Source organism: Sciurus carolinensis, chromosome 8, assembly GCF_902686445.1.
Source record: "Sciurus carolinensis chromosome 8, mSciCar1.2, whole genome shotgun sequence".
In the NCBI taxonomy this organism is placed as follows: domain Eukaryota; kingdom Metazoa; phylum Chordata; class Mammalia; order Rodentia; family Sciuridae; genus Sciurus; species Sciurus carolinensis.
Window position 1 is genome coordinate 47,846,738 of NC_062220.1, and position 19,316 is coordinate 47,866,053.

Genomic DNA, 19,316 nt, shown 5'->3' on the forward strand with positions numbered 1-19,316 from the left:
TCTTAGTGTTGAGGATTCTTAGGGTGTTTAAATTTGATTTTCAAGACTTGCTCTTAAGGAAAACAATATGTTTCGAGCTTACGGGTCGTGAGTACTGCCTAGGCATATATGATTGCAACATGTGTTAAGTGTTAGTAACAGCCTCTGTGGGTGTTGCTGCAGACCCTATCCGCATTATTGATATAGCTCATATTTAGAACAAGAGCCTGGAGCTTCAAATTGTCTGTGTCATTTGTTGTTTTTGAAAGGAAGGATAGGTGTAAATACTGCCCAAATAGCCTCTGTTGAAGAGCTATTTGTTTTGCAAGTAACAAATGGGAAAAGGAAAAGGAGAGGGCTCTTCTCTAAAATGTTGTGTGGGTGCCCATAATTCAAACTGATGCGACAGAAAGGAAGTATTATTTTCCCAAACAAAACATAGTGGCTTAGTCATTTTCCATTTCTGGATGATGAATGTGTCATACATCTGTATCATGTTTTTCTCGAAGTGAATGGCATACTATACTTAAAGTGAAGCAGGCTTTACTGTGGAGTTGCCAAGGTAACTGACCAGCAAGTATGCGGTTCAGGAGATTGCAGAAAGGCAATTGAGTACATATGAATAAAGAAATGTGCGTGTCATCTTAAAACCCAGGAGGGCCGTGGTAGATTGTGGCTTGACTCTGTAGATCGCAGAAAATTTTTTTTTTTTTTTTTTTTTTTTTTTTACGGAGGCAGCATCTGACCTGTTAGAAGGTGTCCTTAGAAAAGAGGGGATGTGGAGTAGCAGGTACCCTTTAATGGTTCCACTTCAGGTCCTGTGGAGGGCTGTATACAAAACAGAATCATTTTAGTATTATTTAATAAGAACAACTTTTCTTTTGATTTGTAAGCTAGCTTTAACCACTTTACAGCAGCAAAAACTAAGAAACTTGGTAGTTTGTGATGTAAATGGAGGATGGTAATCAGTAAAGTGCAGCACCTTAAATGAAAAATTAAATGTTTAGTCCACTCGCATGAGATGTGTTTGCCTCTGCAATGCTTTGTATTGGAGTGTATTCATCCATTCCATAGGCACATGCTCAACACTTTTATGTGCTGAGTATATGACAAGATAAACCATCACTGTACTTAATGGTGTTTTTAATCTCTAGAAAGAATAACTTAGATAAATTCAGAATAAATTCATTTAGATTACTCAAAGTGTTCCTCTGCTTTGGATGTATGGTTGTGATCTGAAATTTAAACACCTTTACTATAGAGTGAAATAACTTCTCAGCAGGAGTCCAGAACTCTCCATGATTTGACTCTTCTTTCCTACCCAGTTTTCCTTGCCCTTAAAACAAACAACAACAACAGTAACAAAAACCAACCCAGGATCTAGCATCGGTGGGTTCATTTTCTTCCTTGAAAGGGCCCCACAGTATCCTACTTATCTTGCACATGTGTGTTTTTTGCTCCATGTCTGAATTGCCCATCTCTAAGATCTGGAAACTTACTAGTCTTGGAGAAGCTGTATTGAGTTCCACTTCTTCCAAAGATCTTTTTCAGATCTTTCCAACAGCAGTTGAGACTGCTCCTCCCTTCCTTCTAGGTATTGCCAGACAATTTAGACCTCTGGAACAATACCTACAGAGGTATATGTTGGTCTCCCAAACCCGATGGTGAAATCATGAAAGCAGGAACAGGGGTCTCATCATCACATTCCCCGTAGCACTAAGTATTTAGGACGAAACACTGTAGTATTGACAAAAAAAGTCAAATTCACATCCTTACTGTATTTTTATGATTCATTCATCCTCATTATTTGGAATGGGATCACTCCTACAGGTGAGTTAACAGTCCTTGGGTGGAAGTCAGGCACTCTAAACTCCATGGGAAGAATGTTTATGAATACTAGTCAGGAAAGAGCGTCTCCCTACATACCAGTTAAACCTAACTTGTAGCTTCTTTTCTTCTTTCACATAACCTTTTGAAGTCATGTTTTTCATAGTCAAGTTATAGATATGTGAAGCTACAAGTCAAATATTTTAGTTGAGTTTGACTTTTTTGAAAGCCATCCACAGAACTGCAGGGACAAGTTTACACAGATAAAGAAATATTTTGAGGGAGTTCCTGTTTTTACATTGAAAAATTTGCTGTCAATGATCTTGCTATCCAGGGCTTTTAGTAAATTGTGAGCTTGGTGTGAGCAGCCTTGGGGTTCTTAAGGTTAATTACCACATTTACAAATCCATCAGTGACTAAGAGAAAGAACTGGCCCGATAGGGTTTATCTGTCTAAAAATTGCAGTTACTAGCCAATCAGGAAGATAGAAACCCAAAAGAGATTGTAGAGGTGACAAGGGTAATGGCAATAATGTGTTGGTGGAGATGATGATATCAGAAGAAAAACAATAGGTGGAAACTACTCAAACCAATTTGGCCATTTTAATGGACTCACATCTTATGTCTTAAGTAACAGTAAATCATGAAATTGGCCCCATTTCACTAAAAGAAATTGTTTGCACTGTATTGTATCGTGTAATTGTTATTGCTTATTTAGGATGTGGAATAGTATGATAGATTATGCTGTTTGAATTATTAAATGTCAAGATCAGGGGAAATGGAATAAATTAATATTTCTAAGAGAGATGAGGAATGTATACTCAGAAAAAAGAACCCAATGCATTTTTATAGGTATATTTGAGTAGTCTTATGTATTTTGATGGTATTATATAGTCTGACATGCTTTTTCTAGAAAATAATTCGTGTGGTATAGATTTTTACTGTTTAAAAATTACTCTAGGTACTTGCTTTAAAACAAAAGTAAAGAGGAAAAAATAAAACAAACCATGGTAATTATGTATCCGTTCCCATGATGTATTTGTTGGTAATAATTTCAAGTAAAAAGGAAATTACCAAAACAATTTATAGATTTCTTCATTTTTAATAACAATTAAAATATTAAATGTGTGTAATTTTATTAACAGTGTATAGCAAGAGTCTAAACATAAGCAAAATAGTTTGTCCATGTTTTATACTAAAATCATTTCCGTTTTAAAACAAATTGTTATTAACAGTGCTTTTTCACATTGTTTCAATTTTCTCAGAAGTTTCTATAGAGTGAAAACCTGCTTTTCAGTTCATGCTGAATTATCAAGGGTGCATGTCATTATTTGTCTGTCTCTTATCTTTCCCCTTTATTTTCAGTGTACACTATCTTCTCGAAGGTACATTCTGATCGGAATGTATACCCATCTGCAGGTGTCCTCTTTGTTCATGTTTTGGAAAGAGAATATTTTAAGGGGGAATTTCCACCTTACCCAAAACCTGGTATGTTGTTTGTGCAAAGGTGGTTAATTTATAAAATGTTTCTTTTTGTTCATTGTGCATAACCTAGTTGGTCTATGGTCAAACATTAACATTATTTGAAATGGTTTGGATATATGATGAATTTGCTGCATGTTATTTCTCATTTTAAGATTATTAATTTAATTTCAGAAGAAAATTTACTTTTGAATTTTCTTTTTTCTTTGTTATTGTTGCATTATAATTATACAGAATAGTGGGTTTTGTGACATATTTGAATATGAACACAACATACTTTGATCAGTTTTATTCCCCATATTTTTGAACTTTAAAGAAAACATATTTCTAAATTCTCAATCTTAAGTTTTATACCTCTGACAATTGATCTACCTGTGTTCACATTAGAAATAATTATAACTGTATGGTTGTGATTTTCCATATTAAGAATTACATTCATACATTGATTTTTGGACAACTATACATATGTTATATAAGAGAATGAAATATGGTGTTAGGTAAGAGTTCTTAAAAAGCTTTTATAATATGAGATAATTTTATAAAAATTCATAGTACTATAATGAAGATTAATTTTTCCTTCAAAGTAATACCAATTATGAAGTCTCATTTAATTCACTATTGGTTTAAATATGTTATTTTGAATTATCACAAATGCCATCACATTAATGAAGATATAGAGAAACTAGCAAGAGAAAACACATTAAATTATAACTCTCAAGTAACAAAAATGATTTTTCTGAAAATTGTAGTTTATTAGAACACATTTTAAACATTAGAATTAATATAAATATTTCTTTGGAGGATTATATGATGAATAGAGCTTCTGAAAATATTCATAAAATAAAGGTAGACATGTCCTTAATAGTATTCAAGAAAAAAGGTAGTATTTTCATCAATATTTAAAAGATGTATATGCTCCATTTGTGTACAGTGTGTCAAAATGCATTCTACTGTCATGTATAACTAACTAGAACAAATTAAAAAATAAAAACATGTTTTCTTATGGGGCATTCCCTGTTTGCAAAACTATATGACTAAACCTTTAGAACAATAGCTCTAGCACTTGAGTTGCAAACATGCAGTTAAGAGCAAAATTTCTGAACTCAGGCCGGATTAAGTTCAGGCAGAACTTAATATGACCAACCAGAACTTAATATGACCAACCATGGAGAAGTTACATAATATGAAAATTACATATTACATCATATGTATGTTTGAAAATCAGATGAGACAGTGCTTATAAAGCATTTAACAAAGGGCCAGGCACATGCTAATAAATCATGCTATCATTAATGTTTATTATTAGTAAGTGTCATTATTACAGTTGTTTTGGATTTATAACCTTTTGTTCATCCTAACATCCCAAGTTTTAAAATTATATTATTTTTATTTTGGCAATACCTTCTTAATTTTCTGGACATCTCTTAGCATTAGTTTTATTATATTTGGAGTTTCATGAAAGGGACGCTTCTCAAAAGAAGGAATTCATTAGTATGATTGATGATGATGTACAGCTAGTTCTATCACTGTGGTAACAGCCCTACTCTTAAGTGTTCCCTCCAAAAAATGTCCAAGAAAATTGTGTGAATTTGCTTTTTTTGTTGGATCATATTTCTAGACAAATTAAACAACCAAAATAATTTTTCATTACGTGGAGCCCTAATCTAAATTCCCAGATGGATTTTTTTTGTTTGTGTATTTAATTTGCTACAAATGTAAAAAAAAATTCTTTTAGACAGAATGTTTTGATTCAAACTATCAAAGCAACATGTGTGAAAGTAACTGCCTGATGTCTTAATTTTGTGTTTTTTTTTTTTTTTTTTTTTTTTATCTAGGGGAGATTAGTAATGATCCCATAACATTTAATACAAACTTAATGGGTTACCCAGATCGACCTGGATGGCTTCGATATATCCAGAGAACACCATATAGTGATGGAGTACTTTATGGTTCTCCAACAGCTGAAAATGTGGGGAAACCAACTATCATTGAGGTGATTTACTGAAAAATAATAAAATTGTGTGTGTGTGTGTGTCTGTGTAGTGCAAGAGAGAAAGAGAGAGAGGGAGGGAGGAAGAGAAAGTTTTAAGTATTGAAATTGAAGCTACATGGCAGTCATTTTTAACATTTTGTGCATGGAAACATCAGTTAACATTTCTGTTCATTTATAAAGTTTTAGCTTTTACATGAAAAAAGATAATTTAATTAAAAATTAAATGAAATTTTTGAAGAAATATATACTAGAATATCAATTCTATTTAAGAAACTAAATGCAAATTTAAAACACTTATTTACTTTGTATTTTGAATTCAGATTTCTTGTTCATTGAAATATAATCCTTCAGCTGACATCGTATTTGCCAAGGATTGTGTGGGTGCCTAGGGCTAGAAAGATGAATAACAGTTGAGTTTCTCCATGTTGGTCCAGGGCTTGGGGCAGTGAGATAGAAAGACTGTAATGACTCATGTAAGAAGAAGGTATTGAGGAATTCACTTCATAAAGTAGAAGGAAGGCTATCCTGGGAAAAGAAACAGCTCATCAAAATTCTAAGGGTTAGGGGATGGAGTTGTAGCTTAGTGGTAGAGCACTTGACTAGCATGTGCAAGACTCTGGATTCCATCTCCAACCCAAAAACAAAAAACAACAACAACAAAAACTTTTTGACCTTTGGGTATAAAAGAATTCCTTCCTTCTTTCCAGTACTGGGGATTGGACCCAGCCCCTTAATGCAAGTCAGACAAGAACTCTACCACTAAGCTACACCCACAACCCAGAATGTCTTCGAAAAGACTTAAATATTTTTAAATAAGAGAAGATGATGGATAAATTTCCTCATATTTGTAAACTTCCATTCCTCAAAAAAAATCATTTAAAAATAAGCCATAAACTGGAAGAAAACCTTTGTAATACATGTAACTAAGGCTGAGTATCTGAAATATAAAAAGAAGTTCTACTCTTAACCAGTAATGAGTAATATTTAAATTAAAACCACAATGATAATTTTACCATTATTAAATCCACTGCAAGTGGATGGGGAAATTGACACAACTACTTCGGAAAACTGCTGATTGTCTCACATATTTGAGTATCACTGTATCCTATGATTCAGCAGTCCCAATTCTATGTATACCCAGAAGAAGAAACACTTTCAGATGTTCACCTGGAGGCTTGTACAATCATGCTCATTAAACAATATTTGTATAGTAAGACACTGGAAACCCACAAAATAATAGAGACCTAAAGCTCAATCAACAAGAGAATAGGTTAATAAATCATAATATAGTGATGCAATGAATGGTGAGCCTAACAATAAACTTAAGCTTGCCCAGCAAAATGAATAAATAGGTTTGAAATACACTGTTGATTTTTTTTTTAAAGTACCAGAAGGCTAAGTATACATTGCCATTTTGGTAGAGCTCAAAAACAAGCAAACTAAACAGTGTATTTTAAGCATGTATGCATTTGTAATAAAACTGTATTTTGAATGAAAGGATTAACACCACGTTCACAATGACCACTTCTGCTTGGGAAGAGGCCAGGGACTAATGCAGAAGAGAACACATGTGTCCAGAAAACTTATTCTTTTCTTATATCTTGCTACTGAATATAAAGTCATCAATATGTGTCATGTAATATGCTGAAAAGATAATGGTAAAAATTTAGCATATTTTTCATAGAACACAAATAGCAATTTATTTGTAAATAGCTTATTTTTACATCTATATATTGAAATCAGTATGGTATTTTAAGAATATTATTCTATTAGTTTAGGCAAAAGTTTTGCATATCTTCACCTATTATTTAATGTTATAAATCTATAGATTAATTCATTCAGTGGATATTTATCTATAATATTTAGAATTTAAATATCTAAAATAGATCAGGCATTGTATTAGAAGTAGAGGATCAGAAATAACGCATACACACACCCCTCAACTTTGAAAGTCTTTATATCTTTGTAATATAATTTGACTAACTATAATTTGGCTAATGTTGTTACAGTACTTAAGTATCTTATTAGAAGTGGTAGGACTCCATTCTGTTATAGATGTTGAAATTAAACATTAAATATAAATTCAGATAATAAAATTCTTCCTCCTAATAAGAAATATTCTTCACTCCTTTCAGTAGCTTGTGATTTTAAAAAAACTCATTAGAGTTTATGAAACAGTAATGAAATTTGTGAGAGATATGGGAAGGTTAGCCATGAAAATATGGTTATTAATTTGAAAATTTTTTTAACTGAACCTAATTGTTTTTTAACTGAACCTAAGGTATTACATATACCTAAAAATATTCTCACTAAAAATGTTCTTTGCAGGGTAAACTGTTAAACCACGAAAATTCCCAAATAAAATCCATTACATGTATTTTTTATTGGCTTTGTTTGAACAATAATTTCTACTCTGCTTTACTGACTGGTCTTAATTTTAGTGTTCAGTGTGAGCCTAGCAGCAAGAAAGTGTTTAAATTCAATGGAAATTTCACGAACAGGAGACAGAAGTTCTTTTATGGAATAATATGCCTTTCAGAATATATACCTTTTAAATATTGTTTAAAGGTTTGGAATTATTTATTGCAAAATTCTGATTCTTAACTGTTCTAACTCTCAGTGTTTCTGATGATTGCAGTCTGCTTCTTTTGAAGCTCATCTGTGATATATAAAATCTTTGTTACTTGTTTTTAAATGCACAAGACTTTTCTTCTTTGTTGGAGCCAGTTTTATCCTACTTTTTTGTCTCACTGTCAACTACAGCTGAAATTACTGCCAGAAGTCTAGTGCTGGGATTCTAAGACTTTGACACAATCATTTGTTTTTTCGAGGTACTACAGATGTGTCTGAATGATTTAATATCTGCTATAAAGTTAATTATTCCTTGATTTTTGAAGTGATATCCTGTTGTTGGCCTTTGCTTTGTTTGTTGTTTGCAGTGGCATTTCTGAGTTGACTTTGATGTAAGTTCATTGGCTCTGCAAATGTTCACTAATATTTGCCTCCATGGAGGAATTGATTTGTGCTTTTGAGCATGTGCCATATAAGCTGTATAGACTATGATCCTTACTGTTTTACTCCTATATGTGAGATATGATTTCCAAAGCGTTATTTATAACCTTTTTTGACTGGTATGCAGTTTAGTACTAAATGCAAACAACACAAAGGTGTGCTTATTTCAAAGTGTACTTTCCATTAAATCCTTAAATTCCATTTAAAAGTACAAAAACCACATTGTTTAGGTTTTCTGAAATCTTAAAAAGTCACCAGTAAGTAATCTGTAATGGTTAATCCATGTGCTAATGATGCATCTGCATCGCTACCTGTACTTAATGGCTGTGTGTGAAAGGGTCTTTCTGCATTTAACTTTTTGTTTTAGCATGTTAAGTAGATCTGGCTAATTATTTATTTTCCTATAATATTGCTAAAAGCCCTGAGTTTTTATTGCCCAGAGAAGAAATATTTTGTAAGTTTATCAACAAATAATGAAAATGGAAAGAACGACAATTTGTTTTCCTTTTTGTCCTTAATGAATTTCATTTTACAAATAACATTTCACTTCTTTAATATGATTTTCCCTTTCTAATAGATAACTGCCTACAATAGGCGCACCTTTGAGACTGCAAGGCATAATTTGATAATTAATATAATGTCAGCAGAAGGTAGGTATGGAAAAATATGCTGATCATTTCCTTATTTACAAGAGCATTTCATTCTCTTTTGTAACTGTATAAAATATAGCTAAGAATTTTAAAACATCACAAACCTAATACAACTGATGAAATAGTAAATGTAGCAAAGAAAATCGAGACATACCTAATTTGTTGTAAAGCAACATGGTGTGTTACTGTGAAGAACTAAGGATAGGGGTGTGAACAGGTGGACCACTTCTCAAAGCCTTGGTTTCTTTATCTGTAAAATGCTACCAAGAACAGGGTTTCTCTAATACATCTGTAGAAAGGATTCTGTGAGTGAAGTCCTAAAATGTGTTTGACAAGGATCACCACATGCACAATCAGTAGTTATTAACTACTTCTATTATTTTACTTTAATATTTACAATAAGTGGTAGCTCGTTTGTATGTAAAGACAACTAATTTGAAGCAGTTTCCATGCTAAATTAACTTATTCTGTGCTAGCAATGGCTATAGTTCGTCAGCAATTTAGAGACACATATGCCCAAATTGTAAGTGATTTCTTAGGATTTTGAAGTTAGGGACAAAGGAACTTTACCAAGAATTATACTTGCAAATATTTTGACCCTACGTTGGCAGTTGGGAAGAGTGCATACCGTTAAAATCTTTGTAGTTGAAATTATTAAGTCATAGGATAATCCTACCTATACTAGACATGGTTTGTGAAGGTGACAGGAGAGGAACTAGCAGAAAAAAAATTTCCCCTCTGAAAATAGTAACAATTATGCATTCTTTATAGAGGAATTCTTGCTTCTGTTTACTCGAACAATTAAAAATAAGCATGCAAATACAAAACATTTTATTAGAATGTACTAATTTGAAATTCCTGATAATTCAGTAAGGGCTGGGTAAAAACTGCCTTTAGACCATATAGAAGAAAGCAATTTCATAAATTAATAATGCATACATGGAAAGGCTACTTGAAGACTTGAACCCCCTTTAGTGAAACATTCTCCAGGTGTTTTAGCAGTATCGATTGAGTACAACAAATGAATAAGTTTGATGACATTCATACATGAAAAGAAGGACCAAGGTCTAGTTCCGTGGGCCTAGACAGAGAACTCCCTGGCCATATTCCCACTTCCCAAGGACTTTTGATAGGTATTCACGCTTGGGTCAGGGAGATTTTTTGGTTTTGATTACAATTGTGATTGGATTTTTGTATTCAGTCTAAGATGTCCCTGTAGAATTAGGGTGCCCTTAATGAGCAGAATAATGACAATCTTAATTTTCTCTTCAGGAATACATCACAAGAGTTAGGCTGTTATATTGCAGTGGGTTTGGGCCATTGGTCCTCATCATTATGCTCTCAGAGGGGCTCAAAACTCTTTGTCAAATGTGGGAGTTCCTAATCCCTGAAAGACTGACTAGTCTACAGCTTGACCTTCCTCCTTGTCCAGCCTAGTCTCAGTAGAGTAGAAACAGAGAGAGCATAGGGCCTCTTAATAGGTTGTGTTATTGATATATGGGGATCATGCTCCACTGCCCTATATGTGGGGTTCAGTGACCCAAAACTGTTTAGAAACCACTGAACTAAAGGTCATTCATTTGTCCTTGCTGGTCTAGACAGAATACATGTGTGCACCAGGATGAACATCTTTAGCATGGCCTTCACTCATGCCGTTTGTCCCAGATATGGTTTAGAAAAAGAAATAACAACATTGTAAATCAGGGTAATCGTGCTCAGTCCAACTCCCTGCCCAGCTGTCTCCTGTTTTGAGAGACCTAATGGGAAATTAGTCGTGTAGACTCACTCAGCATGGAGCTCAAGGAGAGTACATAAAGTGATTCTCTAAATTGGGTTTAGCGCCTCAGAGGCCTGCCACCAATCTGTTGGCCTACTGTTCTCTTGGCCTCTGTGATTTCCGAATATAGCAGGCATGGGATTTCCCCAGAGTTAGAAAGCTGCTATGACTCATCTCTGGGAGACCTGACAGCAGCTCTTGGCCCAGTAGATGGCAGGCAGCTGCACAGCCCAGAGGCTCTGAGGGGTGTGGTGGTAGCAACAGGCTTTGGAGCAGGGATTAGAACTGGAGTCATGGAGCTAGGATCAAGAGAAACCAAACAACAGTTCTCCAAAAAGTAGCACTCATCATAAGAAAAACAGTTTACTTGCTTTTTTGAAAAAAACTAAATGTAAAAACATGGAATGAAGTGAATAGACTTGTGACATATTAAAAACTATATTCAGTATTATTTATAAATATTATTTGTCATGAAGAAACTCTTCTTTATGTTTCTTTTCTACATGAATATTTCTAGATATGGGGGGATATGTCCCATCATTAAGCTACTATTTATCTGTAGCAGAAAAGAAATATGTATAAAGAAGAGATTTATCTGCATGAAAGAGAACAAATAGATCATATTTTAGAAGGCTGTGATGGGCTGTGCATTAACAAAATTTTTTTTGTGTGCAAATCTAACAAAATCATAAAGAGAATAAATGACAGTATAGGAGATAAGTAAAGAACTTTCTGTGACTAGGGCCTTGAAGAGTTAAGTCTTTAAGAAGAAATAACCATGCTCTTGACAACTCTGTTGCAAACTCTGAAGCCAGAGTTTCTTTTCTGACTTCATCTCTGGCATCTAGAGTTCTTTAATATTGATAAGGCTTCATAAGAAATGAAATCATCAAGATTTCAGGTGCTTAGTATGTCCTTTTTATTTTTCATTTGGTAAATAGGAATAGAAAACTATAGATTCATGAAGTTTTTTGAAATAAATCAAAGGATACACATAGTGTAATTACTATTGAGGACTTTAAATCTTTGTAGAGTCTGGAAATATTCTCCTGTCTTTTTAAGGTAAGATTTCAGATAACCCATCTTTTCATATTATTATAATAAAACTCAAGTATTAATATTTTGTAAGTTCTTACTATGTGTTTGGAACTTTACTGAGTACTTTTAGACATAGTCTCCTTTAACTTAGAGAAAAATCATATGGGGTAAGTTCAAATTGTTGTAAGCTCTTGGATATCTCTAAAGATAAGGCTTCCCAGCTGAAAACATACAGAAAAATAGAAGAACCCACCCACCTTCCTATAGTGAGAATTATATGTTGTAATTCACCTAATTCTCTGAGTTTGGCCTGCCTTGTGAAATACTTTTTAAATTAACTTTTATTATTACAAAATAGTATTAAATAAAAAAGAAATATATTTTATCTTAATAGAACAATCAGAACTTAGGTTATAAACATGATTAGTAATTCAAGAGTAACACTTGAGAAACAGATATTTTTATATTTATTTAGAGGTTTTTACATTGACAACCTGAATTTGACATTGGGTTTGTTGAAATATTTTAAAGTGTTCAAAGGAAAATTCTGATGAAACTTTGGGAGGAAAAAAAGCTAACTAAATCTCCAACGATGTGAAACATGGAATTGCATGAGAACTTTATGATTTTTCTAGAATAATTAATTATAGCATGATCAAAATAGTAGAATTGCTCTGACATTTAGAATTCTTGTTGTATATATAATCAATGTTTATTGCATGAAAAAGGAATATCTTAGCATTCTCTAAACAATATTAGCAATATTATAAATTAAAAATGCAGATTTAGTGTTTCTCCTTTTTTTGACCACATCTTACAATCATAAGTTGCCTTTAGATGTTATTATATTGTAGATGAAGTTCTGTGTTTAAGGTGTGTGGTTTTTTTTTTGTTTTTTTTTTTTAGATAGATCATCTGTTATACAGAAAACCTTTAAAGTTACTACAGTTGTCCCTTGGCGTTCACCGGGGATTTGTTTCCAGACCCCATGGAATACCAAAATTTGTGAATGCTCAACCTTTATAGAAAATGGCAGTGTTTGCACATAACTTATCTCCTCTCTTTTACTTTCATTCATCTCTAGATTGTTTATAATACCTAATACAATATAAATGCCATATAAATAGTTGTATTTTTTAGGGAATAATGACAAGGAAAAAAACCTTGTACATAATCAGGACAGATAAAATTTTTAAAGATATTTTTGATCTGCAGTTGGCTTCATCCAAGGATGCTCAAACTGTGGGAATGGAGGTCTGATTGTTTTAATATCCTACTGTCAGGATTGTGACAGAACTTAACAGAAATCAAATTGTTCTTTTGTTTCCCTTTTAAAAGACTATTTTATTAATGTCATGCATGCCCTTTTTCACCAAAAAATAGACTTCCCGTTGCCATATCAAGCGGAATTCTTCATTAAAAATATGAATGTGGAAGAAATGTTGGCCAGTGAGGTTCTTGGAGACTTTCTGGGGGCAGTGAAAAATGTGTGGCAGCCCGAGCGCCTGAACGCTATAAACATCACGTCGGCCCTAGACAGGGGTGGCAGGGTGCCGCTTCCCATTAATGACATGAAAGAGGGGTAAGCAGACCTTTATCTCATTGCTTTAAATATGAACTTTTAAATATGGTGCTCTTATCACATTTACTGTAGATGGGAGATGGCCTATTGCATTTTTCTTTTTAATAAAGAACAGATATTGTAAAGATACACTAGCAATTTTCTATATTGACAAAAGAGGTTATATTAATGGTTCTTTAAATCTCAAGTTCCAGGTCCTGTGAAATCTAATTGTAGATCAGGATCAGCATAATAAATTATAGCACCAAGTCTTTTGTACCTTCTTTAGAGAAGCTGATTATTTAGGGCCCTGAATTTCAAAGGAAATTGATGCCCCAGTTATCAACCGTAGAAGGATGCACTGACTGCTGTAACTTTATTCTAGGAAACTATTTCTTTGCCTTTAACATTCTTTCCACCATGTGTCGGTGACTGATGGCTGGAGTGGATTTGAAACCATTCCTGTGACATGAGAGCCTAAAGCCTGGCCTTGTCACTCACAAGCTGGGTGACATCGGGCAAACGCTGAAGTCCTGTGGGCCTCAATTTCCTCTTCTGTTCCCTGGCGATGGCACTTTCTTGAAGGGTTGTTATAATGATTAAATGAGACAAAGCATTTGAAAGGGATTTGTCAATTCTCAAGCAGTATGAATACAAAATATGACCTGTAGCCTTGGAGGAGTCAAGGAACACTGCTGCCTGGGTAAATTGAAAGCATCAGTGTCAATATCGAGCCATACCTTCATCTTTAATTTCTAATCTGTAGGTTGATACAGAATTGCTTTCCCCCCAATCCTCCTTAAGTACAGTATGTGGAATAAATCACATTTTGCACAGCATGTCCCCTTTCTAACTTCTTCATCCATAATCCTGGTCACACTTTTATATAGGTGATATCTGGAATTAACTAGGATACCTGGATTAGTAAGAAGTAGATTTCAGGGCAGCTTTGAAGAGAACTTTGTTGGAAATAACAGAAAAGATCACAAATACAAATAAATGAAGTTTGAGGAAATAGGTAGAAGGGGGATGGAGAAAAGCAGTGGTCTGTGAAGTCCAACTTAATTTCAGAATTAAGTTTATCTTCTATGTGATAGCAATGGATTTTGAAGCCACTCAAGCACATGTAAGAAGTGCTTTGAGGAAAATAGTTGGTTTATCTCTTGTCTCTGTGCTGGTTGACTTTCTATATGAAAACATAGCTCTAAAGCTTAAATTTTCACTGTAGAGTTACAATATGAATCTCTTTTTCACTGAGTAATTAAAAAAAGTAGAACCAGGGAACCAGATTAGCAGGGAAATTTTCCTGAAAACATTCTTAAAATATGGAGCTTTTTCAATAGTTTTCTTATTGTGTCCCTTGATGATTGTTCAAACAACACCAAGCCAGGTATGGTGACACACACCTATAATCCCAGATACTGGGGAGGCTGAGTCAGGAGAATTGAAAGTTGGAGGCCAGCCTTGGCAACTTAGTGACGCCCTGTCTCAAGATTAAAAAAATGAAAAGGGGATGTAGCTCAGTAGTTGAGCACCTGGGGATCCAATTCTCAATACCGTACAAACAAACAAATAACAATAACAACAAAAACAAGTGCTGGAAAAGTATTGGAGAAAACAGAAGGAAAACCAGGTACTGGTAGAGTTTTTCATAGTTATATTTTCTCCTGGGCTCGCTCCTTCTCCAATCAATCATGCAAACCCCTCTTTTAGACTCTGAACTAAACTAACTTCAACTAAACAATCTCTAAACCAAAGTGACCTAAAGTGGTGCTTCCTAACCATGTCCAGGTTGAGAATCACCAGTAAAACATTATTAAAAAGACAGATAGGTTGCTGGCCTCTGATACAACTTAGAGATTCTGATTTTTTGAGCTTAGGGCTGGGCCTGAGCATGTGACTCTAAATTAAGAACAGAATTTTTGTCCTCCAAGTACTTGTTGAGAATTCAATCATTAGCTGACTGACCCCCAACACCTGCTAGAGGGTGGCATATGCTGTCAGCTATTTGAGAGAGTCAGTCCTGTGGCATTTATTTAGACTCTTGTCTCAGATCCCTTCCCAACTTGAAATGCTTTCCATGAGTTTTAATTTAATGTTAAGCCTTAACCTTTACAAAGTATTCATATGAGAAGTCTTTAAAAATAGAATTTCTATAAATTGTTCCCCATGCCAACTCTATTACTCCAGTGTTCCTATACAAGCCCCAATGAAATAGGATCTTACTTGAAGTATAATTCCAAAAGAAAAGTTTGTCCCTAGGAATGATTTTTCGTGCTTTCTTCAGTTGGCATCTAAGGTCATGGTTACAAAAACAATTTTTTTTTTTAGCTCTATTGCCTTATGTTTAGAAATACATTCTGTGCTTAACTTATTGTTGGTGCCTTCCTTCCTTTTTAATGATGTATATTGTGGTTTTACCTCACTTAATACATATTTAGCCTTTGTATTTTCTTTTTTTAAAAATGAAATACTGTAAAGACTAAGAGGTAGGATTAGAGATAGCCAAGAAATTGCATCCTTTGCTTTTCTAAAATTTATTTTAAAACATATTTGTATACTTCAGAAATATTAACTAAGCACCTAATAAATGTGTTCTGCTTAATGCTTAGCATAAGTCATGGCAGCCACAGTATACTAACTGCATATTTTTCCTATTTGGTATACATAATCAAATAAACAGTAGATGACTGAGGATAGCTCAGTCTACTACTACTACTAATAGTAGACCCCAAGTAATAGGATTTACTTGAATACCCTAAGTGTCCTTCTATAGCCTCAAGGGCTGTTAAATATCAATCATTAAGAACCCATTCCGCAGCATCCCAGTTCCTTATCCTTCTTGATGACCATTTTTTTTCATCTTTACACAACTCATTGACAGCTTTCGAACTTCTAAATCACACAGAAAACAATTATAAAGATTTATTTCAAAGTGAGTAAGCTTCTGCAAAGGAAGGTTGAGCCCTCTGAAAAGATTCATTTTCACTTGCCAGACTCATAACCCCAATGCAACTGTGCTGTCTCTGGGCATGTTCTTGGTGTTGCTTTTTCTCCTGACACCAAGCCAGAGGCTGAGGACTTGTGGATGTATTTAGCCTGAGATAGAGCTGGTGGAAAGAAGAGCGGGTTCATATTTCATTCTAGGCATGTCATAGCTGCCAACCACGGGTGAATGATGTGGTGTAAATGGTGCTATGAAGGGAATGATTGGGTGTGAGGATTAAAGAATATACTCACTTTTCATAAGAGATTGTCAAAGTTACCACTATTTCCTCTGGTTACCAAAGGATGTGGATCTAGCCCCAATCAACAACAGAGAATCCTAGTTTATTTTCTAAACCATCTCAAAAAATACTCCCTCTAAGAAATCATCTGAGTTTTGCCTATGTCAAAGTCCTCGGTGAGAAGTTACACTTGAGGAAGAAAATGTAAGTGAATAGCTGTCACATATTCGTCTAATGGAAAGTCATATCCTGAGCCAGTCTGTAGAGTTCTGAAATTATCCTCATGCTTGATAACTTACAGGATTACCTATTATCCTTAAATAATGTCCCTTCTATATTTTTGGCACAAATATCCTTTGTTTTCTGGAAAAGTGGTTATATGAAATAGGAATACTTGAAAATTCCTTTAAAACAAAAAATAGAAACCCATTTCAGTCCATTTTTATAGCAAAAATAAATCAGATCTATGCAACTACATGTTTTAATACCTACTCTTAAATTCTGCCATTTTTTCATAATCTTAAATTAAGTTTGTTTGTTTTTTCTTGTTCTTTTTATAATTTTTATGGGAGAACTTTATGTTAGTCCCTGGGGCACAGTGACTTTAAAAAAAAATGTAACTTATGCTCACAAGCTCATAGGGACTAGGTGAGTAATCAGATAATTGAAGTCGGTGTTGTGTTATGAGGTGTTCACAGAAAGGACTCCTTCCTCATTCTTGTCTGTGACTGGAAAGGTTCACAGAGTAAGTGAAGCCTGATCTGAGTTGAAAATATGAGTACCAGTTAGCCTGCAGAGAAGATAAGGAAGGAGAACTCTGGGGAGAGTGTAATGGAATTGAAAACCTACCTGGTATAGAAGTCAGGGAAAGGGATCCAGAAGTGATAGTTATGGAGAGGACAAAGACCAGAGACCATGTAAGGTCTTGTGGGTCAGGAGAAGTTGTGAGTTTTATTCTGCAGCATTAGGGACCATGGCAGAAAATGGTTGATATTTTAGTTTTCATTTTAGAAAGATCACACTTGTAGAATTAGGGGAAGACTGAATGAAAGAATGCTGCATTGAGATAGGTATCCGAACTTCAGGTGACCTAGTGACATTCGTGTTTTCTGTAGGGAAACACAAATGAGAAGAATGTGAGCATACAAGCAAATTCTTATAGGATTTAGAACCTTAACACCTTTAGGTCTCTAAAGGGTCACACTCCGACCATCAATAATGAGACTGACATTTTTACTATTTTCTGTTTTCTTTTGGGTATGCAGAAGCTCAGTGTCAATCTCAATGCACTGGTTTACAACAGAATTCTTACTCCCGTCATTTTTTTTCCTTATTTTTGTTACCTTGTCATTTGCTTATTTGATCATATGTTTTCTGTAATCTTATGAATATTTAGCTTTTTTTTTCATCTTATTTTTTGAGTGATTAACTGCAGATATATGCAGAACAAAGAAGTAGGGTGAGGGAAAAGGCAGAAAATGCTATGCTGCTACTATTTAAAAAAAAATCTTTTTAGGTGTAGATAGACCTTTATTTCATTCATTTATTTATAGGTGGTGCTGAGAATCAAACCCAGTTCCTCACACATGCTAGGCAAACACTCTACCACTGAGCTACAACCCCAGCCATTTTGCTGCTACTTTTGAGAGCTCAAGTGTTCCTGGGAACCTGGGACATGCATACGGACACATTCTTCTCTATTGGTTTTGTGTCTTTTTTATGCACAAAATAACAAACAAAACATATTCATGAGTTGGAAAATTAGGGAAAATATACAATCACTGGATTTATTTATCTGGTTGTTGATGCAAAAAGCAGAGCTTTGAATTCAATTATTTGCCTGTTACTTTGTCCTTCACATTGGATGTTCAAAGGCCTCAATAAATACATTCTACCTCAAGGAAGGGAAATTGAATTGTTCAAATTGGAAGAAAAATTTCTCCACAAGAAATAATTCTATCTAGCCATGCTTAATTTCCTACCATTTGGAAGCACCCTGTTTTGTTAACATTCATTGGGGGCCTTGCACTTGATAATAGAACCCCATCTCAGGCATTAACACACATTTGAAATTTTGAAAACACATATGTGCTAAGGTCAAAAAGTTAAAGATCATCCTCATTTCACTGCATAAAAAATTTTAAATTTCTTCATACCAAAAACCTAGGTAAAAGGAAAACCTTTTGAAAAATACAATTTTAGCATGTATAGCATAGAGTTGTTTTTATTACATAAGGCCTCATACAAATTTATATATTTATTTTAAAAAGCCAACATGTTCAAACTTACTGGTTCTACAAGAGAAACAATAAATTTACTTTTTTTCTTTTAACCTTTAAGGCAAATCCAATATCCACTGCTCTTGAGCACAACATTTGTGCTGTTTGTGTTTTTAACTGGTATAATGCTATTCATTCATTCAGCAAAGGGCTCCCTGAGGACAATGGCAAAGACTGGGTTTAAGAAGAAAGGTTACAGGGCTGTTGCTTCATTCCCTGTGGAAGGTGATGGTGACCAGAACCAGAGTTGTAGCAGCGAAATGGAACAAAGTGGACACATGTGCCTGAGAGTTATTTCAGGGTAAATGTCAGAGACTGATGATGGATTGAAATGCAGAGAGAAGGAGAGGAGTCAAAGATGATGGTGCTTGAGTTCATGACTTGAGCATCTGGGGATGCCAATCACAGAGGGAGAAGGAGACAGAAGGAGGAACAGGTGGAGGTGGGGTGGGGTGATGAGCTCAGTTTGGAACATATTAAGTTTGAGAAGTT

General features: G+C 34.3%; 1 protein-coding gene across 6 annotated transcripts in view; it reads left to right on the plus strand.

Moving 5' to 3' along the window:
- Positions 1–19,316, plus strand: part of Sgce (sarcoglycan epsilon) — a 69,068-nt gene that overhangs the window by 21,981 nt on the left and 27,771 nt on the right. For all 6 annotated transcript variants that reach the window (XM_047561852.1, XM_047561854.1, XM_047561853.1 and 3 more), the window contains 4 exons: positions 3,171–3,293; positions 5,123–5,280; positions 8,870–8,942; positions 13,141–13,339. In XM_047561852.1, the coding sequence (XP_047417808.1) occupies positions 3,171–3,293; positions 5,123–5,280; positions 8,870–8,942; positions 13,141–13,339 (553 nt within the window). The remainder of the gene's footprint in view (positions 1–3,170; positions 3,294–5,122; positions 5,281–8,869; positions 8,943–13,140; positions 13,340–19,316) is intronic.